Source organism: Corvus kubaryi, unplaced genomic scaffold (genome assembly GCF_017639235.1).
Source record: "Corvus kubaryi isolate FWS band 111438036 unplaced genomic scaffold, C.kubaryi_AGA036_p1.0 split3-131, whole genome shotgun sequence".
Lineage (NCBI taxonomy): Eukaryota > Metazoa > Chordata > Aves > Passeriformes > Corvidae > Corvus > Corvus kubaryi.
In genome coordinates this window covers 2,925,107-2,950,319 of record NW_024582083.1, presented here as the reverse complement: position 1 = coordinate 2,950,319, position 25,213 = coordinate 2,925,107, and the positions used below count along the sequence as shown (strand labels likewise).

The following is a 25,213-nucleotide window of genomic DNA, read 5'->3' as shown; positions in this document are numbered from 1 at the left end:
AAGCCTTTCTCTGTAAAACAGGAAATATACCACGGAACAACATGCCTTCTGGGACAAAGATTACATCACTGACTTTTTACCTTAACACATCAATCACTCCAATTCTCCTTGACAACTACTAGTCCCCTAAAGCCATGCAGAAAAACAGTGAAGAACAGTGCTTTATATCACCCCAGAGCTGCTTCATCAGAGACCCAGAAATGAGCTGCTTTGCATCTCTTTGACTTTTCATGGCTTAGTCTAAGTATTTTAATTAGTCCCTGCATTTTCTGAGTCTTACACAAAGAAGGAAAATCAGATTTCCAGGTCATTATTATGAACCGCATTACTCCATTTCCTTCTGCATTCACTATGCTTGGCCACTTCTGGGTGCCAGCCAGCCAACCATCGCTTTTGTGACACATGGCAAGGCAGCTGTTAAACTCCTCGTCAGAGGTACTGACCTTGGTCCTGTAGCAACTCAGTTCTATTTAAATAATAGTGGGTTGACCCTGGCAGGACCAGGTGCCCATCAAAGCCTCTATCACTTCCCTCCTCAGCTGGAAAGGGCAGAGAAAACATAATGAAAAGCTCATGGGTCAAGGTAACAACTGGGAGAAATCACTCACCAATTACTCTCATGAGCAAAACTCATTCAATTTTTAGAAATTAGTTTAATTTATTACCAAGCAAACCAGAGTAGGAAAATGAGAAAATAAAACCAAATCTTAAAACACCTTCCCCCAACTCCTCCCTTCCCAGATTCAACTTCAGTCCTGATTTTCTCTACCTCCTCCTCCTACGTGGCACAGGGAGACAGGGAATGGAGGCTGCACAATCAGCTTTGTCTCAGCCACTCACTCCTTCCTGCTCATGGGGAGGACTTCTCATACTCTTCCGCCATTCCACTGTGTGGTCCCTCCCATGGGAGACACTCCTCCACCAACCTCCCCCAAGCTGAGTCCTTCTCATAGACTTCAGTTCTTCAGAAACTGCTTCAGCATGGGTCCCTTCCATGGGGTGGAGTCCTTTGGGAACAGACTGCACCAGTATGGGTCCCCCATGGGGTCACAAGTCCTGCCAGTAAACCTGCCCCAGTGTGGGTTCCTCTCTCCATGGGCCCTGACAGCACCATGCTCCAGCACGTGCTTCCCACTGTGTTACAGCACCCTTCGCCATTCCCCTGCTTTATGGTGGGGCTCCTTTTGGTGGACCTCTACTCCTCCATGACCTCCATGGGCTTCAGGGGCACAAGCTGCCTCACCATGATCAGCACCACGGGCTGCAAGAGAATCTCACCTCTGGCACCTGGAGCACCTCCTGCCCTTCCTTCTTCCCTGACTTTGACGTCTGCAGAACTGTTTCTCCCACATATTCTCACTTCTCTTTTCTCTGGCTGAAATTGCTGTTGCAGTTACTTAAATCTGTTATCCCAGGGGTGCTACCACCAGAATTGATGGGCTAAGCCTTGGCCAGTGGCACGTCCATCTTGGAAGTCAGCTGGCATGTCCATCTTGGAGCCAGCTGGCATGTCCATCTTGGAGCCAGCTGGCATTGGCTCTGTTGAACCTAGGGGAAACTTCTGGCAGCTTCTTCCCGAAAATACCCCTGTAGCTACTCCCACTACCAAAACCTTGCCACTCAAACCCAAATACAAACATGAAAGAAAACACCAAATACCTGATTCATTACTCTTCAGTAAAATTTCTTATGAAGGTGGCTAAAAGCAAGTGCTGAGACTGTTGAGCCTCAAGAAGGGACAGTTGAGGGGGAGCTTCATTAATGTCTGTCGGTATCTGAAGGGAGGGTGTGAGAGGATGGAGCCAGGCTTTGCTCAGTGGTGCTGAGCAATAGGACAAGAGGTAACGGGCAGAAACTGATGCACAGAAAGTTCCACCTGAATATGAGGAAGAACTTTACTGTGAGGGTGACTGAGCACCGGAACAGATTGCCCAGGGAGGTTGTGGAGTCTCCCTCACTGGAATGGAGGGAGACTATTCAACAGCTGTTGGGATGCAATCCTGTGCCATGTGCTCTAGGATGACCCTGCTTGAGCAGGGAGGTTGGAACAGATGACCCACTGTGGTCCCACCCATTCTGTGATTCTGTGAATTGTGTTGCTCAAAGCCTTAATGCGTTTCTTCACACAGTGCATTTCTGTAACTCATTTACAGGAGAGAACTGGCATGCCACAGAAGGGGCATGCTCATTTTAGCAACTTTAGAACAACTCATTCTCTCAAAAAATACACACATTAAACACCTTGTTTTATACATTGACAAACCAAAAAAAGAGTAATTGAATTCAAGAACAATTTCCATAAAACGAATATTACTGGTTTCCTTGTGTAGTAATTCTAAAAGCAAAAGAGATAAATAGCATATATATCTGACAGCAATCCACAAAGTTGGATTTGAACATTCAATAAGAATCTTTTTATGGCAAGATGCTCTTTGAACGATTCAGAAAGCATTAGATAATACTTTTCACAAAATGGCTTTGAATAAAACAGTCAAATAACTGAGCATGCTACTGTCAGACAACCAACACTGCTCAAAGTTCTTGACTTGTTTTTCTGAAATATATCTCTGACTGTGAATACTGAATTTACTACATTGCTTATATTTATATCTAATACTTAAGTAATTCCATTTACACTCTGTATATACATATACTTCTAACAATATGTTAGAAATATTGTACCAACAACATGTATACACAACATGTATACACATGTATACATACTAATTAGAAAACTGGGATAACCATTTCATTCCAAACCTCTGTCCAGCTATCTAAAGCAGACAAGAAGAATTCTAGTATTAGTATTTGTGTATAAATATACTCAGAAAAACTGCTTTTACCTTTACAGCAGATGGGAACTTGCTTTTAGATGTGTGATTGATACCTGATTAATCATAGAATGGTTTGGGCTGGAAGCAACCTTAAAGATCATCCAGTTCCAACCCTCCTGCCATGGGTAGGGACACCTTCCACTAGACCAGGTTGCTCTAAGCCCCATCTATCCTGGCCTTCAACACTTCCAGAAATGGGGCATTCACAACTGTTGGGCCACCTGTTCCAGTGCCTCATCACCCTCACAGAAGGAATTCCTTCCCAAAAGAACATCTAGCCCTACCCTCTTTCAGTTGAAAGCCATTCCCCTTTGTCCTATCATTACATGCCCAGGTAAAAAGTCCCTCTCCAACACTCTTGTATGCCTGTTTAGGTACTGGAAGGTTGCTCTAAGGTGTCTGCAGGGTCTTCCCTTCTACAGGCTGAACAACCCCTCTAAACCGGTCTTCATAAGATAGGTGTTCCAGCCCTCTGATTCTACAGTGAGAAATTAAGAAAAATACAGCTGATTCATCTTAAAACACAACCTTATGCAGAGAGATAAAACTAGCAAGGCAGATGCACCCCAAATTTTAAAATATATGCATCAGAATTATGTTTCTGATCTTGATTTTTTTCTGTCAATCATCCTTTTCTGCTATGATCCTCCTTTCTGTTTCCTGCAAAACAAATTCTCATTCCTGTCCCTCAGCTCCCTGCAGATTGTACTGATCAAGATCCCATCAATAGACATTTTTTCAATAATAACTTCACCATCATCTCTATTCTTTTTTCGCAGCTACTGAAACCTGGAATCATTCAGGTTCCCTGGGATTTGGTATCACATTCCATAGTTCTGAAGTGTTACAGCTTCAGGGACACTGTATTTTGGACAAAAATCTAGAAGAATCGAGAAAATCTGCTCCCCATGATGCTAAACACAGCCTGAGGGAGGAGACTGAAGACAGGAAACAGAAAAACTCTGTTTTTCTTCCACTACTTGTCTCTTATATACAAACAGGGATATAACTCTGCTTGCAGGATTCTGCTACCTCTTTTGTATTTACCTTTTAACAACAAGAATGCATATGCATTTAAGCAGCTTTACAGAAACACTGCAAGGATGCATGACCAAAAACCCACATATGCATCTGCAGTACAACTTAAAATAGCAAGGTAGGCTAGACTGACACCTTAGTGTTAAAAATTATTTCATACCAAATAGTGTGCAGTTAAATTGCTGTACCACCAACCTACCTCACAGCTCACGCTGCTGCTTCAGTAATGTGGGAGTGCCACACAAGCTACAATTTTCACACCACAGAGAAACCACTGTGAAGCAACCAGTATGTTGGAATAGAAGGTGATTCCATCCTGAAATAAAATATCATCTGCCTAAAGAAAAACTGTTTGGGGAATAAACTGAAAGTGAAATGACTGTGCCACATCTTTTCAAACATTTCATGTATGGAATGCAGATCTTGGGGGTGAGGTGGGGAACAGGTGGGCTTGTTGGGGAGTCAACTGTTCTTGGGCACATGACAGGATCCTTTTTTTTTTTTTTTTTACCTAAAGCATGTTGCTAAAATTTGACTCAGTATATGCCAGCTTAATTAGACAGTCTAAAAGTGATACAAGCAACTTAATCACAGATACTTTTTCTGTCAACATAATTGATTTATACTAGGACAAGCTCATCCCTTCTACTACATGAACTCTAAAAGTACCCAAGGACAAACAAAGCCCACTACAGCACAGCAAAATGCAAGTGATTGTACATATAAAAAACAAAGATGACACCATGACCAACAAGTGTGCTAGAATAGTTTATCATTTAATAATGGCATATACTTTCCAGATTTTCAGACTTCTTTGAAGTGCTCCCAAACTCTACCCCATTGAAATAAAGGAAATTTGCTTTAAGTTGAATTTTTATAAATATTATTTCACTGTCACTCATAATCAAGACATAGCATTTAAAAAAAAAATGACATTTGTTAGGTACAGCTTAACTCCATGCCTACTCCATGAAGGAAACCAAGTTGAAACAGATAGCACTTCAAAAAACTAAAATGATCATGGGACATGAGAAAGAAAAAAAGAAATTAGCTCACAGTTCTTGCTGAAGCTCTAAATTCAGTTAGATTACCTGAACTAGCAACAATTACAAGACTCTACAGAAATAATCAATTCAGTTCAGAAGTAATAATCATCAATTTCCTTCAAAATGTAATCACCCATACTTCAGGAGTACACACAAAAAAAAGGGGCTCCAGCATAATTGGCACCATCAACCTATTCTATGTTTCACACCCTTACATTCACAGCTGGCACAAAGATTGTCACTCACTGACTAAGAACGTGTTTAACTTTCCTTCAAAGAAAAAAAACACAACCAGGAATTATTTTAAAAAAAGGATACATAAGTCCATAACACACTGACTAGATGCACATATTGGAATTTGGCCCATAGTACACTTCAATGCTGTGTTCATGTATTATCACAGTTTGTAGCACAAAGCTTGCTTCTTATCATTAATATCAAACTCCCAATACAAAACTACAACAATGAGGTTTGCAGATAAGAAGCACGCACTTCACCTAGTGTTTACAAACACATTCAAGAACTGCAATAGCTTTAGACTCAAATGTAGCATGGATTAATTTCAGTTTTTCCATTCATTAGGATAATCTGTCATTGCTTTCTAGAGTTAAAAGCTGCAACAAGTAAACCACTCAAGAACAAGACTAACATCTGTTCTGTATTGCTTTGTAGTGTTAAAGGATACTATCTTCAATGATACCACATTTGCTTGTACATAGAACATCTTTCTTTCTTCACACCAGGAACTGCTTTATGCAAGCCTATTGCAGTAAGACCTTTGAACAAATTTTTTTCAAATTCTCCTCAATGAATCAATTATACTTGAAACATGTTTTAAAGCATCATCACTGTCCACTAGAACATTTTTATATATGTTTATAACATTTTAAAATGTATAACATTTTTAAAAAGAAACTTTGTAAAGTTAGAATATTTACAAACATGAGCAGATTTCCTTGTTGACTAGAAATAGAGTACCACAAATAACAATTAAACTGTGTCTCTTCTGTGATTAAATGAGGCAGGAATGGAGTAAGACAGCAAACTCATGCTTATCCTGCTAAATCTAATGGAGTAAGTTTGCTATTTTGATAGCTGTGCATAAACAGCACCTTTTACAAAGACTGTTAACTCTTTTTTCTAAATTCAGTATTATGCCCTTCAAATGAAGGGAAAAAAGAGACCTTAGGCAGACATCCTCTTCTACATTTGCTGAGATTTCTACCTATTAAAGAATTATTAGGTCCCTAGAACAAAAATAAAGATAGGAAATATTGTAGAAAAATATCCTGATGTAACAGTAGGAGAAGTTAGATTACATATGTTAGAAAACCAGAACAAACAAAACCAAAATCTGCCCAACCGCCCCCCCCCCCCCCTCACCTTTCTGACAATAGCAACACTCACTCAAGATTTGAAAGCCAGAAATCAGCACGGACTGGAAAGTCTTCATCCCTGAATGCCATGCACATGTTTGCAGTACATTTTACCAGTGTGGTAAGAAGGGTTTTCTACACCACATAAAAGCAAAATCCCCAGCAATCGCCTGTTCTAAATGGTTAGAATTTTCCATATTGTGTAGTGCATTCTGCTTTCATGACACACTCTCTCATTGTTATCCTAATGCATATTTCTTGAATTTGTGGGGAGGGCAGTTATGGGGATTCCTACAGCAGGTGAACAAAGGTTGCTAGGTCACTGACCACAAATGAAATCAATGTGTTTGTTTGCCTCTCTGTGCTGTGTCTCTCAATTATGCAGCAGCCCTGCAAAGCTGCAAAAACCAAAGTGTGTACTCGCTCTCATAATGCATAAACATACAACTGGATAAAAAGGGGAAAAAGAAAACCACCACCCCAAGTAAAATGAGTTTATACCTGTAACTTGGGAAGGCAGAGGAGAATGCTAAAAGCTCTTTGCATGTCCCAAATCATCTTGCTTCTGGCACTCTTCTTTATCAAAATTTTCCACTGCATATGGAACTTATTCTAATTTAGAAAACATGGTTTGACCCAGTCCTATTAAAATGAATCCTTTATAATTGCTCGATACAAGTTATTAATGCTTTGTTCACAAATCAGTAGCATTTAAAAAACAAACTGCGCATGACAGAGCCATTAAAGCTTTCAGCCATTTATAAGCTTCATAAAATTGCCCATCTGTCTGAAAGACGCATGAGCTCAATTTGGGAAATCAGCACACACAGAAAAGCCCCCAAAGTTGACTGAACGTCTGGATAGTGATTTCTGAGAGCAACAACATTCCCTTTCAAGTTAATCGAAATTATGATTGCATTTTTGTCCAAGAAGATTTGTAACTAGACAATTCCATATGTCACAAATTCTTCCTGTGAGACACTGAAGAGCAACGAACAAACATGCATAAGTACACTTTTGATTTTCAACTGCACAAAACAAAAATCTGCATAAACATATACAACACTAAACAAAGAGATGCTTTTGGAAACAAGGCCTTCATTTATTCAGAATGAATAAATAAAATAAATAAAAATGATGGTGGAACTGCTTGCCATTATCCAGGAAAGAAGCATCAGAAACAAATGCTGTCAAATTATTACTGGGTTATCTCAAAAGAGAAGCATCAAGATTAAATTAATATAGATTAATTTCAACTCTCAATAGTCCAAGAAAATATTCTGTAGGCTTTTATTCACTTACTTTCACAGAAATAGAATATACCAGAACTTTAATGGAAATTATTAACTGTTTTACTACATCAGTGAAACAAGGTCAGAACACCTATTAGAACTCTTTAAACATGTCTGATTTTGTCAAGGTTACCAAAATAAAAGGGCAGGACAAACCTTTGTTCTTCATGTATAAAGCTTTGAAGGCATTCATTTGCTAACCTCATTACAGGATTTTTCTTCTTTCTTTAGGATGTGTTAAGATTTAAAAACTAAACACTCACTAGCAATCCTACATATAAGAATCAGTCTAGAAAAGACAAAGGCATGTAGTTTGGGGGGAAAAAAAAAGGCCTTAGGTTAGCAACCAAATCAATGTTCTCCCACTCATCTCCCAGGGAAACTATTAGATAGTATTGATACCCCGTATCTGACTGTAAGGACTTTTACAGACCTTTTAGTAAAACACAGTGTTTTACTACCAGAATTCTGGGTTTAAAATTCTCTTATGAGTGACAATCATAATTTCCTGCTTTGATAATTTCACAGCTTTCCTTATACCACCCACATTTTTTTCCCCCCTCTTACTTTATGTGAAGTATCAGAGAAGGAACAGGAAAATAAGGTTCACCCATGATTTGCAAACAGGAAAAAAGGACAAAACAAAACACATTTATAATACAGTAAAATGCGGTAAAAGATTTTCTAAAATTATTTTCTCTAAGATGCATAAAATGTAACTATGGACAATACTATTCCTTGGTGATTACAAGCTTACTTGAAAGTCTACATTCAAGAAAGGTGAAGTATATTTTTAAAGTCTACGTAGGTGAACTCAAATATTGCAATTAAGGCAACCTTGACTGTAACAAAGCACCATTTTTGGAAAGATTACTAGGATGTTAATTTGAAAGCTTTATTACACTTTATTACACTTTATTAAACTGCAATGAACTTTGAAACCTGAAAGTTGCTATCTCTTTTTGTGTACAATGAGAAGATAATGAGTTATTTAAAGATAACATTGAAGCAATACCCATGCATGAAAAGGATCATGAATAAATTTCAATTTTAAATTAAAGGAAATTTTCTAAATAACAGGCAACTAATATTTGGCAAGAATCCTTTCTGTTGATACTATGGCAAAACCTAGTTGACAAGCTTATGAAAAACAATACTTTAGAAGATCTCAGGCCTGTTCTCCTCATTCCTAATAACAAAGAACCACCCAGAACAGAACATTTGATCAGTTTGGATCTGACCAGATGGAATGTTTGCAAAAAGTCCAAAGCAACAGACTTCAGCTTCCATCCTAGATCACCGGTCTGCAGGTTTTAATCGTGAATATTCAGGAGACATATCATTCGAAGACGTAAAAATTAGTTACCATCTCCATTACACTACTCAGTGAAGTTGTGGAAGTAATACATTTAGAATCCTAGCTAAGAATTGCATAATGCAAATAAGACAAAAAAAATTCTCAAAGCTTATAAAAGAAAATAAAAAGTTTAAAAGAAACTTATAAAAGAAAAAAGAAATGTAGGGAAATGAGGTATAAAAACAACATCTTTTCAAATTTTTCAGAAACTAATGTGCATCTTTTCCATAGTTCATTAACTGAAGCTGAAAAAGATAATTGTGAGATAATTGTTCAAGTCTCTTGTCAAGTTGTTTAGTCTATTACTGCAATGTATTAATGCTTTTTCAAGGGGAAAGTAAACAGCTGATGTTTCAGAGAAAAGCCGATGTAGAAACCAATGTTTATGCAGATTTAAAAATTTTCCTTTCTGTTTGCAAGATCAAACTTGAGTATTCCACATGAGGAATTTAAATTGAATTATGGCTGAAATTACATTATTTTAAACCCTAAGGAAATGTAAATCAAAGCTGAGATGCACAGTAGAAAATTTGCCACATGAATAAATGTGCTTCCAGTATTTCAAGATTACTCAGAGTGACTACACTGTTTTAAACTGAGACTTACTTCAGGTATCTCACGAACCATACTCAATACAAGCATGGCATAACAGTTTCAGAAGCTGACACCCAGAGAACACAATCTTGCTAAGTACAGGCTGCTCACTGGTTCCCATCTCAAAAATTCCTCGCATGTTCACAGACCAAAGGGATGCAGTGTGTAGGCACAATGCACACCCATCAAGCAGTCCATAGGGTGGGCAGCTAAAGATAGACTGAGCAATATAGAGCTTGTGGAAACAAAAACTCTGTATTCTGACTCCACAAGTACTCAAAAGTGAAATTACTTATCTATTATAATCAATTTGATCAACTATGTGAAAAATAAAAATTTGTTTGTATACTAATGTTTTGTCACTGGAGTTTTCATTTTTACAGCCAAGTTGTATTTGAATTCCCTGTATACATTAGGATGTGGGTATAATCCTAAATTTATCCCACAACAGACACATTCTCAATTAATTCTGTCTAGGTAAAGTGTAAAACTTCAATTGTTTGAAGTTCTTCCCACCTCTCGCCTCTCTCACAACATGACAATACTTTTACTCGAGCACATAAAATGCATTTTGAGATGAGGTACAGTTGCCTTCAAAATGACCATTATTCTTCTGAGCGGAACTCTCACCAGCCTCAGGACAACCCTTTCTTTTCCCACTGGTAAAGCCGTTCTGTCAAATCAAAATGCCTTCAGTAATGAAACTGCTATTGTGAGGTACATCAAGAAGCTGAATGTAAAATCTTGTACTCCATAATTTCAGAAGAAAAACTCCACAACAGAATTTATAATGTTAAACAATCAAAATTGGGAATGTACAGTGAAGAACAGAAAACTTGGTATTACAGATTCAAATCAGTTTATTCCAACCTAAGCACAGATCTTTTAAGTTGTACTTGTTACAGTGATAGTATTTTTTTTTTTGACCAGAAGCAAGTCCCAAGTTTCATGAAATTCAAATCACTGAGTGCACTGTAGAGGAAATGAATGAGGCATTTTATAGCTCAATATCACAAGTATAAAAATGTAAATACTGCATTTAGTTAGATCTCTAGTCAATATAGACATCTTGAAACTGAATTTGTTTCATTTTCTATTTGACCTTTTCCTTTTTTTCTTTTAAATCTCTTTAAAAATCAGACTGACCTTCATATAGGGTTAAAAGTTAAGATTTTTTTTTTCCTGAGTATTACACATGATGTAGTAATATGTCAATATTAAGGTCAACATTACTTGAAAACTTTGCTGTATTTAACTCTGCTCCTATAAAGTTTTGCTTATGCTACCAGTGATATGTACAGTGCAATTCAAGTTGCTGGGGTCACTCTGGGTTCCAGGATGCTGCATTAAGCAAGTGTGAAGCCACTGCAAATTCTTTAGTAAGCAGAAAACATCTCTTTACCTTTGTATAATTACTTGTCTGCAGCAACAGGCTTCCCAGCTGGTAAGGCTGTGTGTTTCAGGTATAGCTATTCATCTACAAACCTAATAGATTTATATGTGGATTCATCCTTACTTTCTTGCCAATAAGGCCTTACATGAGCTATGCCTAACAGCAATTTTTGGAGATATGAGCTTTCATCATACTGAGAGTTTCTGTCTATAGCAGAGGTTTCCTACAACAAGACATTTATACAATACAATTCCACTTTCATTGAATCAGAAAGTTGTATCTAGCCATGATCTGAAGCCAAGCATCGATACACTTGAATCTCAATTATGTTACATAAACTGTTTAGAAACAAAATACAGGTAAGTTCAGCTTCATGCAACAGCATGTATTCCTTCAGTGGAAAGTGGTGCAATCTGATAGTGTGATAGAGTTGGTCTGCTTTTAGCACAAACTCTCTTCCCTTATTCTTCCATTACTGTATAATACGACCAGTGTAGTTTACAGAACTACAGTTTAAAAAGCACCCCAGTCATACATCAGGTCTTCTTCCATGTTCACAGGAAAAAAGCACATTACTGGCACTGAAGTTCACCAACCAACTTAAGCTCTGATGAAGTAGTTACAGGTTGCTTTTGCACTCTGACCTCCATGTTATTAATCTGGGCTATTCAGAGGTGTGACACAAACCATATGGTACCTGATAGGGGACACTGTGATACTCTCAAATGACTAGTGGCCCAGAAAACAGACCTAAGCAAGGGGACAGATACCAGAGAACATAATAGACAGAAAAATGAGAAGGGACTGGCTCATCAACATGAAGGAAAATTTCCTAGTTTGTCATTTTCTACCAAAAAAACCCCCAGTTCATTGCCAGTGACAGGAACTACTTGAAGAAGAAGCTGCTGGCTACTAAGTTTTCATTTTTTTTTTCCCTTGGCAAATCTGAGGGTTTTTTTTAAACTAAAATACTGCCAAATAATTGTTACTGCTAATAAATTTGTTGGCTGTGGCACTGTTTATTTTTTCTTCTAATAGGTGCTGTACCGGTTCAAGAACTACGGGGTAATGTCAGAATGCTTGGTAAGTCAGCTTTACATTCATGGGCATATACTGTGTTAGTAACAGTTTAGAGGTCTGATTATGCTAATAAAGTAATTAAAACACCAAAAGAAATAAAGGTTGATGTACAAATATATCAAATACTGGCAACCTACATGAACTGTTTAACTAATGAATTATGCAAATCTATGTTTCCCCAAAGTTTTGAAACATTAATTATAGTTATTATTCTTCTGTAAATGCAAGCTGTTCCATAACTGAACCAATGAAAATTTGCTGTCTTTTTCAATTTCCCCTTTCCTTTAAAACCGTTGCCCACATTCTGCTTCTTGCCCCTTTTCAGGGATCTGCTGACTTCAGAGCAAGCTAGGTCAAGAAGAAACACCCTATCTCTAAAGTAAAACCTTATTCCCAATCCTCCCCACCTTCCATTTCAAACAACCCTCACACAAACACCAAAACTCTCCCAGAAAAAAAAGTCACTTTCCACAAGGCTCATTTTCCCAGAAATCAGGGTCACAAAACCAGAGCTGCACACAAAGCCACTGCAGATACCTGACACAGATGTGTTGGTATCTCCAATATAAAGGTTCATTTTCCATGACACTGAAGCTGATGGGTCTTTGAGTTTGAAATACAGGGCTTACATGAATCAGGTTCTGGATTTGCAATCCCAAATCCATCACAAATCAGAAATACTTTGCATGCTTTAGTATGCAAAAATATGTACATCATTAAATTGCACCCTTATTGTATCCGCGGCTTTCTAAGGCAAGCTAAATGGAAGTCTATTATTTGCCTCTCCTTTACAGAGCTTGTTAAATGACAATGTATTTATTCTACATGTATTAGAGCACCTATGAACTCTAGATTCAGTCCCCTTTCATCTCACCAGTACACCAACATTAGTCCATTTGTGTTTACAATATAAATCAAAGCTGTTATTTTTGTTGAAATGGAGTTCCACTAAATCAGACATTTTTCTCCAACCCATTGCTTCACCATTTTTAAATATAAGCACTCTCTATACGTTATATGAATAAAGAAATCTTGCAACTCTGTGTACCTATTCCTAAATCGACATTTCTTTCTGTCACAGATGACTTCTAATATTCACGTAGTCTTTTATACTAAATCTGTCCATAACCAAATATTTCATTTCCAAGTTTCATAACATTTGCTTACCTCCCTCTTAATACCAAGCCTTTAGTCTGCATTATATTGCTATTTAAAGATGTGAAGCTGTCCTTTTACTTTTATAACATCTAAATGTCGTAATTTATTCTGAATATTATGCATGAACTATCTAAAGGTTTTGATCATAAAAGCCAAAGGAGTGAATATGAATAAAATGAAGGCATACAAGTAATTCTGCAGGCAAACCAGAAAACTCTTGGTATCTAGCTGTTCACTAAAACATTTTCATCATTTGTTATCAAAAGTTTTTTCAGTGTATTTCAGTATTTATGTTTGCATTAGTTAAAAACACAATGTAGTTGCAGTTAAATAAAGTTTAGAGGATCACAAATACATGAATTAAACCAACTTCAAGTGTACCAAAATGATTCAACTAACTTATAAGTCAGTGTTACTGAATTCAGAGTAGAGACTGCAGCAGATTTTTCTTGTGTGTTCTCTCTTCTTAGAACATACAGTGCCAAATATGCTCAAGTTCAAAACCTGCAACCATTCACAAGCCCATTTCTGATCTTTATTTTAATAACATTGATAAACAGAAGCGAATCATTCTACTGGCACTGCACTTCCAGGCCCAGCTTACTCATACAAGTTTGCTTTGTAAATTTCTTCCAGTTTTTCAAACATACATTAAACACTTTTGTAAAACATTTCTATGCTATATGAACCACTTCCAGCTGAAAACTGTTTCACTGAAAAGTCAGATAGCATTATATAACTGGAAATGAAGAAGACTCTGGAGATTTGTATAGTGTTATAGCAATTAATATTACTTCCAGCAACCAGCAGAAACTAAGAGCATGCAAGAAAGAGCAACAGCCTGTTTACTGGCATCAACTCTTTTTCTAATAACCTGGAAGTAGGTAAGCTTTACAAAACACTAACATATTTAAAAATGTATCAACAACAGCAACTATGATCTTAATTTAAAAAATGCTACAGTATTACCATATTGAGCAAGCATAGCCACAATAGCTGCTATTTCAGAAAAAAGCCCAAAACCAACCAACCAAACAAAAAAAACCCCAACAGAAAAAGAAAGAAAAAAGCTTCTTTACTTGTCAGATACCTCATAAAACCAACTTACAGACTTCCCCATGAGTTGTTTACTGCTAGGAAATTGTTAGCCTGCAGAAACAGCCTGGTTGTGCTGTTTTACAGGTCTGGTTTCAAAAACTCTCATCTGTGGTCTAGATTTCATAAACATAGAATAGTCAGAACTGTATTCACTTTACAATTTCACTTAAATTGCATTACAGATCGAGAGGCAGTTCATCAAAGGACATATTGCAAGTAAACCAGCAGATATGAGAGGGCAAGATAGATGCGTGCAGCATTTATCTTTCTAAACCCTGAGATATCAAGCTAAAAAAAGATCTTACAAAAATGATTCTGCTACTGCAGCACTCCACTAATATTTCTCTCACTCACCCAGGGGCTTCTTAAAACAGCAGGTCAGAAATCTATTCCTCTAAGTTGCTGAGATAAAGGTTTTAAGCAAAACATTAGCAAAGGGTACAATTCTCTCTTTTACTGTCTATTAATCTACTGAGAACAAAGCTCACATACACACCAGAAACTGATGTTTCAACAGAAACAGAAAATCCATCCCCCAAAACACCAAAGTCAAAGGTTTTCATGCTTAAACTTCTAAGACATACACTGAAATTTTAAAAAAACCCCTCTTTCCCAGTTCCATATCCTTATCATGGAGGAATTTTACCTAAAGAACTGTTAAAATTCATTTAGGGAACTTGAGGCATTCATTTTTTGTGCTGCATTCAAGAAGTAATGGTAGCATATGACATTAAGTGAATAAGGTTTTCTTAATTTTACTATATATATAAATTATGTAAACTTTGATCAACTATTCTAAAGCATTTTTTTCACATTCTATTCAAAAGAGCCTCATTTCTCTGTATGGTTATTTTATACTAGTATGTGAATCTGCCTAGATCAGTAAAATTCCAGGATCAAAAGCTAATTCGTTGGATCCAACATGGTCAAAGTTGATACATTTTTCAGAGCAAAAGAGAAACATAGGGAAAAGATGAGGAAATATTAAAATTTGCAGTATTTCAGTAACAACCTTCAAAATACAACATTAAGAAGGGTTAATGAACAGTTCACAGTCTCTCTTCCCTTTGACACGAATTTCAGTATTCATGCCAAGCAAAACAAAAGCCTCTTATAAATGTTTATTCCTGCTAACAATCGAACAGTACATCAAGGCAAGCAGTCCAGGTCTCCTGCTTTTGCTTCCTGTATGGACCACACTGCATTATAAGTTTCAAGTTAAAACAAAACCAGCTGGGCCTTACCTCTGTCACTGAAGTCATCCACCAGAATTATCTCTGCGATGAGGCTGTCTGGAGTGCGGTTGATGATGCTGTGGATGGTGCGCAAGAGCGAAGTCCAGCCTTCATTATGAAACGGGATAATGATGCTGGTGTTTGGTAGTGTTTCCAAGTACACCTTGTGCTTACAGCTGGAGAGGCAAGAAAGTCATTGTATAAGCATACTGAAAATCTCAGTTGGCATATGCTGTCATCCATTTGGGCAATTCAACCAACATGGTTTCTGGCATAAAATTGAACAGTGCAATCAAGCAGTATCTTCATGTGAAAATAACTGGATTGTTTAAAACACACTGCTTACAATACTGAGTAAACTGGAACAATAACAAAATTTAAGCGGAATGAGTGAAAAAAATCTAACTGGCTGGAATTCTTTTCCTTCACTGAAAACTTTTTCCTGCAGTATGACAGATGACATATCTTCTACGACATCATTTCCAAAAACCAAATCCTCTTATCAAAAAGAACTCTGAAGCATAATATGAAGCTAATCTGAAATGATCGTTTGGTCTACAAAGAAAAACTCTAGAAAACATCTCAGTATTATCCTGGGTGATATGAGCTTACAATATGAAAAACAACAACAACCACAAATACAACTCCACATCTACAGATCCAAAATGAATGCTCCTATTAAATATAGAGATAAAATAATGCACAATCCTGGAAATGCAGACTCATAAACAAGGAAATTTAAACAACCTTTCATCTTTGAAAGGGAAGCGCTGTATTTTCAACATCTTAATTACACAGCAGCTATGGAATATCAGTGCTTAACCCGGCTGTTTTCAATATTGAGTTATTTACACATTTCAGAACGAAGAAAACAAAACGTTCAAATAATGGTCATGCAAATCAGTGTCTCCTAATATCCAAAAATATTTTATGACAAATGTTTAGATTACTGTAACTGATAGGACCTCATCTTTCATGTTTTGTTGAAAAAGAGAAAAAAGGGACACATTCCTCTGTTATTAACAAAGCCTGGCATTTTCACCTCTGGGGACACAGTAACTGAATGATTTCTCATTCCTCAAAAGAAAGTCACATCATGATAAAGGTATCCCTAGAGCAGAAACCTGTCATCTTTGCAATAAACAAACAAAATTAAAAGTTTAGACCTGCAAATTCTAGGTTAAAAAAAAAAGTATAGATATCTTTGCTCCTTGTCAGAAAGTATAACTACACATATCAAACACTGCTAGAGGATATAATTTTAATTTACATATATTTGCAGCTTAGTTTGGATTTTCTCTTTATAAATGTCACTTAGAAATCAATATTTACCAATACACTGTACGGCTACCACACTGATGAAATGTTCTAAAGAAATAAAAACTCTTAGGTACTACAGCTGTATTTGCAAAATATTAACTGTTACGTACCTGCAAATAAACTAACTAGCTTTTAGATGCTCTCTTAAAAAATTAAGATTTAAATTTGTAGTTCAGACTTTTCTTCCTTAAACATAGTGAGAATTAATTTAGTGACAAGCCATTTTCAGAAATAATAACTGTGGAAACTTTTTAATAAGCAGCTTGCTGGTAAAACATACATGCACACTGGAAAAAGGAGAGCTGCTTTGCAAGAATGTGAAGTTCTGGAAAAACAAGTGCTCATTATCTAGGGGCAGAAAAGTCTAAGTATGTATATTCAAATGTTTTGTGAGAAAAAGAAAATCTGCTGCAGAAAGAGAATTTAGTAGAAATTCTTTTTCTTATCTGTTGGAAGAAGTACAACAAATGAAGCCTATTAATACATAGCTGTTTCAGTTGACCAATTAAGAATAACGCCTACCAAACCAACACCTACTGTTGCCAGCCATTTGCCAACAGGGATGCTTCTTGGACTAGAACAACTGTAACTACCAGACATACATGTAATTCTCACATGATTTTTGAAAGCAAAAGTTGTTCCCTTTAGCATTTTCAACTCCCAGTAATTATGATTTTACAACTAGTAAGTTTCTACCTCCATAAAATCCCAAGCCAAAAAAACCAAAAGAACCAAAAAACACCGCACAATACCAAGCAAGAGAACCCCACATATGTCAGACTAACAACTTCTAAAGGGCAAGAGGAAAAAAAATACTCGAAACACCCAAACACATCAGAATGACATTTCTTAAAAAGTCACCTTTCCAGTATGACAATATACCTTTTGAAAGCAGCTGTACTGAAATGTGTGTATTTGCGTGGTTAATATTGTAACCTTACGTGTGTAAGGATGAGGAAGGTCGTTGGATTTGGATAGTCTCATTGACAGTTTCAGAGTAATTACATATTCTTAAGTGATGAGAAAGAGAAGCAACATTGATGGATTTAGTTTAAAACTATTCAATTCCTCCTGCCGAACAGATTGCTCCAAAACAGAGCCACACTTAGAAGAGGAAAGCATCTTACACCATCTTAACATTTCTCCATCATTCAACTTTGACCTTTCATCCTCATTTACATTTACTCTTGATTGCCATTGCAAAGGTATCTGGCTATATGTGAATTGATTTCTAGTAAGAACCACAAAGCACCAAAATGTCCTTTTCTGCTTTTATAAAAAAAACCTGGTCAGATTTCAAATTTATAGAAATAAAACCTTAAATTGCATCATTTTCTACTGTTAAAGACAATCTGCTACGTTTTATAGCAGTGCTTACTTGCCTTTCTTCAGCAAGTGGAATTCTGCTCATTTTTAGCCCCTTGTTCTCTGACATGAGACTCTAACTATAACAGAAGGTCACTATTTTAAAAAGCGTAACATGAAGTATGTTCTATATGAAGTTCTATTCAACATTGTCCACAGCAGAGTGCAGCTAGCCCTGTGCTGTGATGGGCTGCAGGGCAGACCTGATGAATAGCTGGAATGCTCGGGAAACGCCCATGAATTGCAACAAAGATGCAGTCAGACCTCTGCAGCTGAGACACTGGATGTACCGTGAGAATAAACCTATATATGTTTATAAGAATAAACATATATAATGCATGCAGCATTTGTTCAAAGCCCTTGAGTGTGCTTCTTTATATCCTGAGTTTTAGAAGTGATGCCAAATACCCTGACTGCAAAAAGACTACTTAGAAGCTAAAGACATTGCTTCTTGTTTTAAAAGGGAAATTCTTGAGTCTCCAACGAAATGAAAAATTGCAATTCAAGATTCTTTCATGCTTCCTGAAGAATGCAATCTTACCAGAATTTATTAAAATAAAATATAAAGCAAGGTTTGCTGTAGAAAGGAAAAATGCTATGTATAAGAGATTACCATAATCTCATATACATTAGGTAAAACCTTCTGAATTATGATATACATGTTAAATGAAACTGAACTGACTACCTATAGGAATATTTAAAAGGCTATTGAGCAAAATTGTACCTTTTCCCAGAGCCTCAAAATTTTAGTGGAAAATTCTGTCAAACTTGTATCAATTTAGCAAATTTTAGTACTTGCACACATGACCTCCAATTGTTATGCTCCACATAAAGACACTGCAAATTACTTGCACACTTTAGATGAATGTAGGCTCTATGTGGACAGTAAGTATCATTCAAGTAGTTTGAATGGCAGAAAAATGTGTCCAAGCCATTCAAGTGTCCACTGATATTCACGGAGGCTTGAAATACTAGGAAATCCATAGAGGCCCGGAAATAAATCCTAAAATCAATACTCAAAAAAGGTTAGTAGATTTAAGATGGACGGATAGGCAGTTCAGCCAGTTTCAGTGAAGTAATTAAGGGTTTGCTCCAAGACATAACTCAGCACAGAAAAGATTGATACATAGTTGATGTCAATCAACTTTACTTTAAGCTCTCCTTTTGATTATGAAATCACAGCTCGATTGATAAAGACAAATGTATTACTGAAGAGCTTTAGTGTCACATTCTATTTTGACTGAGGAATTAAAAAAGAAAAAAAATCAGTGGTGAATTGAAAAATGGGTACACATACTAAGTCTTTCAAAATAATTTTAATGGTAATGTATTATTTGCTACTTTTAGCTTGTTTCCATCAGGACGAGTTTTTGCCCTAGTGGCACTTTAAACTGGATTAACTTTTAAAGTAACATATGAGAACCCTGCACTAACAAGACTGAATTAAATAGCAAATGAAGATGAAGACAGGTCATTTGACTCCGTTAACTCATTCTGGATATATTGTAAAATGGCTTGTTTGAATGAAATATATATTAGTATAAACACAGTATAAAAACACACAAAGTTTCAGAAGAGAAACTTGCCATGATATTTTATAATTTTGGGATTGAGGGCAGAAAACCAAATCAGCCTACCTGAAATTAGTATACCAAACTGATTTTTCACTTTGGCTTTGAACATAATAATTTCCATGAAAGTGTTTTCTGTAATCAGCTCTGGCTGTGTATGTATGCTCATCATTCCCATACTGATAAGAGGATAAATACTTACGGATGCTAAGAGGACATCACATTATTTGACTAGTCTTCCACTGGTTTTGTTATATTTTTCATCACTTTTATCCTTACCTCCATACTTGTGTTTCTTTACATAACCAAGTAGCTCCGTCCAGCAGTACTTTTAATGTTTAATGTTTGAGACACCACTCATTCACTTTGCTCAGAAACCTCACACTACCTCTTCCTCAGCTTACCTTGTTCAGCTACAGGACTAATGCTGCTTCCTCTTAAGTGGTTGGTAAGTGATCACTTACAGAACTGGAAGTTTTAGTGCTCAAGGTTTGATGCCATCTTCCACAAAGTATTCCAAAACATGCTGATCAGTCAGCTTAGCTCACACCTATGTTCATAACTCTAGGTATGTGCCATGCTACACCATCAGCACCCAGTGCGGTATAACAGTAAACATCTGCACATCCTGCGGTACATCCTAACTGAATAGACCCAGACCCCCAGTCTTCTCCACAGGGTGATTTTGGGATTATTCCTAGCTCTACAGGCTGCCAGACTAGGCTGGTGAGTTCAACCAGCTTGCCCATTTCACAGCCAAACTGGAATCCAGCAACATATGGGCATGTTATCTCTCTTGTTCTTTCACCACACAGTCTCATCATATGCAAGTAACATGCCAACTCTTCTCCTGACCTTTAAAAGACAGTGGCTTTCAGTGCTCAAGGCTATACTGCCTATACTACTGATCATCTTCAGTTCATCTTGTGGAATCCCTTACCAATACTTTCCTTATTGGAGACTGGGAATCCAGCTTATTGCGGAATTTCACAGTGACACATTTGATCACACAAAACAATGGAAAAAAAATAGCTTATCATTATTCCATAGAGCAAGTTAACTATTAAACCAAAATAATTTGCTTCTATAGTATGATCCAACTGCATGCTGGTCCTGTTACAAAGGCAAACCGGGAAGACGATGTCCATTGTGTTTGCTAGGTGAACTCTAATTTAAAGAAAGAGTATACTTGAAATTTTTGTATTTTTGTACAATGCACTCATCCTAGACACTTAAAAATGCAGAACTTTTCAGAAAGAGTTCAGTCAAGTAACTACCGGTCTTTTCGTTGTACTTTTCAAAACAAATAAATGGCTGCCGCCAAAGAGATTATTTTAAGCCCTTTGGAAAGCAAGGTCATTTATATTCAGAGGGCAGTATCCAAATGCCTGAATCAACAAGTTGGGAGGGGACAAGGGGATGAAGAAGCAACAGTATATGAAGAAGCAACTAGGACTCATGGTAGGAGTATTATTCAAGGGGGTAAAGAAGCTGACAATTGAAACTAGAAAAGAGCTCCTACTCAGCAGAAACATTTTCTGCATAGCCTTAATAGAATACTACAGATTGGCCTTAGTAATGTACACCAGAACCTTTCCTAAAGATGCCTCTTTTATTGCATTTAAACATAACATTATTTTAGTGCAGCACACTAGCACTTATTCATGGAACAGTGCTGAATAATAGGTTCAGTAGCTAAGGTTAAAAAAATGGAAAATTTCTTGGCATAAATAATAGATTTCTTCAAGCTTATTTATTGAAGTCTTAAATGTCAGAATACATTCTGTGTTATGTCTGAAATGCCTCAGTAGACACACTCAGCAAGAAAATAACCATGATAAGCAACAGTCATCCTGCTAGTTAAGTAGCTCACACATGTATTTTCTTACTGAAGTTATTACATTACCATTCAGAACAATGGGAGTTTAGAAGAGGACATGCAAGCAGCATTATGCACTGCCCCTGCACAAATACTCAGAATTATGAAATAACACTAGCCATGTGGACTTTGCAAAAAAATATTTTATAAATGTTAACACTTGTGTTAAAAAAAAAAAAAACACAACCAAAAACTGGCATCAAATGATGAATTTGCTGATGAGTCAGATACAATGTCATTTTCAAGACTACAATGAATCAAAAGTTACGAACCTTGAATTTTGCTTTCAAATATCGCTGTCCTCGACCAATTTAGTCTCTCTTTCTATGATATTTCAGAACTTAATATCTAGTATTTCCTATCAAAGATTATCACTACATCATTAAATTAGTCCCTCAGAGACTTCTGGGTGAGATTTTTACAAACAGAGGCCCTATCTACCAGTCTACAAGCTGTTTCCACATTTTGAAGCTGTAACTGCTTTGAAAATCAATCTCTGTCCAAAGAATCTCCTTCCTCTCTCCCTCCTATTAGATACTAATTAAGCACTTATTAAGATACTTATTAAGCACTAATCACACTTATGATTCAATTTTGTAATTTATTACTGTTTTGAAAAACTGAATTCCGAAAGCTGCACAGTACTGTTTATTATGCACACCTGCCACAGTCACCAGAAAATGGTTACTTATGAAACCCAGGTTCTTTAAAAAAGGTAAAGTAGAAGTTATTTGTAAACAATTTCTATAGTAAAAAATTTTAAATGCACATAACTGATAAAGTGGAACTTTCTATCAGCTTGTACTTGGCATGCTGCTCCTACAGTTTATTTTTGGAGCTTGGCACTTGGTTCCAGCAGTTCAAGGCTTATTCATAAAAGTAATACACAGTCACACCCTTGGTTTAAAACACTCAATATTGACTTAATTATTCCTTTAGGATACAGAACTCTTCTGCTTGTTTGAAACAAGAATCAAAACCAAGTTTTTGAACAAAACAATTTTAAAGTTGGCTTCAAGGTTGCAGGGAGACTTTTAAAAGGTTAAGAGAATAGCAAGAGGTTCCTCTATTCCTGAAATATTAACCTGCCTGAGGAAGAAAAAGAGATGTCCCAGAAACACCATGAAGATATCTGCAGCCAGCACTTTTAAAATACAACTTGAAAAGAGGACTATTCATAAAAAGTGAAGATGTGAAAAGAAGTTATAATTACACTTCTTTCTTACTCACTATTATAAATGCTAAGATTATTATGATTTCATTTTCTAGGTTAGCTTACTCTACTGGGTACCAATAACAGCATCCTTTTACTTCAAGGAACAGGAGTAGTTCCTGTTTAATTCCCTGATAACTTTATATGTGGGGGGGAAAAGATGGCCTAAACATCATACGAGCTTAAGAAAAGATGCAGAACTTCCAAACCCTCCATCTTTACAGCTTCACAGTTAACAGAAACATGCAGAAATACACTGCCTCTGTAGAAGACAAAATGAAAGAATACAGGCTTCTAAAATGATGAGAAAGGAGAGCAGTGCTGGCAGCATTCCAGCCACTTGACAGCACAAGCTGATTCATAAAAGCAGCAATTTGATTGACCCTGTAGATATATCAACAATGTTTTATGCACACTAAGGGATACCAGTAGCAATGCTGTGGTCAGTTACCAGGCTCCGTGCCTTCCAAACACATCAACAACCTTGAAAATTGCTCTGATAGATAATAACAGAGGAGAAGTTAAGTGTCTCACAGACATCCCTTTGCTGCATTTAGGAAACAAGGTAGCAGCCAACTATGGCACTTTCTGGATCATAAAAGTAGCCCACCACTAATTTTCTCCTCTTACAGGAAGTGCCAGAGAAAGTTAAAGCAAAACAGAAAGATTTTCAACCTTTTTTTCCCTACTGGCTTCATCAGCTCTTGCTCTCTTAGCTAAGCTGCTTTTTCAGATCTGACCCTTTCCTTCCCATTGTTAAAAGAAACTACAGCACCCAGTGGGCTCCCAGGTACTGACAAGACCTCCATAAGCTACCAGGACAAAACATTTCCCAGTGAAATTTACATAGTAATTGTCTTAGCATGTTCAAGCATTCAATTTACAGCAACAAGCTTCAGTCACACCATGTTTCTGTTCCAATCTAGTCTTGTCAACAGAGCCTGATTAAGTAGTGATAACCAGTAATTTCTCCTGCCATTTGACAAGGCTGTGAAATTAGCCTAGGTGTGAGTTGATGGCAGGGAAAGTAATCTTTATTTTCACAGTGACTCACAGCTGGGGAGAAAGCAGGCATTACTGGGTATAGGCCTCAATAAATGTCACAACGCTTTACTAGAACAAGTAAACCTTCTCCAAAGCATTAATGCTATTTTCACGAAAAAGAAGAAAAAAGATTAAATTGTACAGTAGAAATTGTTTGTGAAATTGCTATTAAAGGCACTATCAGCATGTCTTGGGAGCTAAGAAGGCAAAATCCTGTGCTCTATGTAGACTTCCGTCAGCATGGAATTCATCAGAACTGATGGAACTGAATTAGGTGCTTGTTGCTTTATGTCAAATTGCCTCATTTTGGCTTGTCATATACAGTCTCTTCAGCAGCACTGTGTGTCTCTGAAGAAATCAAAGTCTGTGAGTTTGCCTCACGTTGTCCTTCAAACCAAAAAGTTCCTCTAACCAAGGGAAGAGTCTAAGAATCAGATAAACCATATTGACACAAAGCATGTTTATGTTTGCAATGTTTTGTTTCACAATACAGTGAGTTCTAAAATCATCATCACTTATGGAAAGATGTTATAAATTTTTCAAAAAATATATTAATATGCTTTAATAAACTTATCTACTCACCTATATGTATTAAGTCTAGGAGGCTTGGGAAATAATACATGTAATCATTTTATACCATCTCAAAATTCCTCATTAGCAAGTGCACATCAGAAAGCATCCTAGTACGCTAATTATATTTTAGCTTAAACCTTGCACTTTGTTACCTATGAATTCAAAAATAACAGACAGCAGAATTTATTTAATACATACATTATTTAATACAAACACCCTCCAACCACTTTTTTTTTGCAAGAGCAGATCAGAGAAATAAAAATGTATTCAAAATTAATTCATCCAAACCTAGCATGCTTATCTGATGGTGTCTCAGAAGTAAGGCAGACCACAACATGATCAATAAAAAGCCTCTATTTTGAGTCTAAGGTCATTTTCCTGGCGGAAGAAGAAAGAGGATCAGAATTCAGGTTTTTGTCACTTCAAAGTGCATTTTAAAGCATACTACTTCAGGAACAAACCAAACTGTGACATTCAACTACCCTTTAACTTCTGTTTCAGAAATCCTAGTTATCTTTTTACCACTTGGCCTTATATTCCAAAGGTATCCCATCTATATTCCCTTTATATTCTAGGAACCCTCTAGAAGCTCAGCCAGTCCTCCCAGTTTTGAATCAGTCCTCAGGTACTTCTCTCAGTTGCTGTGATCATTCAAAGACCATTGAGAGGTGCCTCAAATAGACATCAGTTCCTTCAGCATTCATGGGTACATCCCATCAGGCCTATGGAGTTACTATGTCCAGTTTG

General features: G+C 36.7%; 1 protein-coding gene across 1 annotated transcript in view; it reads right to left on the bottom strand.

The window, feature by feature from the left end:
* GALNTL6 (polypeptide N-acetylgalactosaminyltransferase like 6) overlaps positions 1–25,213 on the bottom strand; it is a 446,456-nt gene that overhangs the window by 226,063 nt on the left and 195,180 nt on the right. The window contains exon 4 of the mRNA XM_042014915.1: positions 15,511–15,677. Coding sequence (XP_041870849.1) covers positions 15,511–15,677 — 167 coding nt within the window. The remainder of the gene's footprint in view (positions 1–15,510; positions 15,678–25,213) is intronic.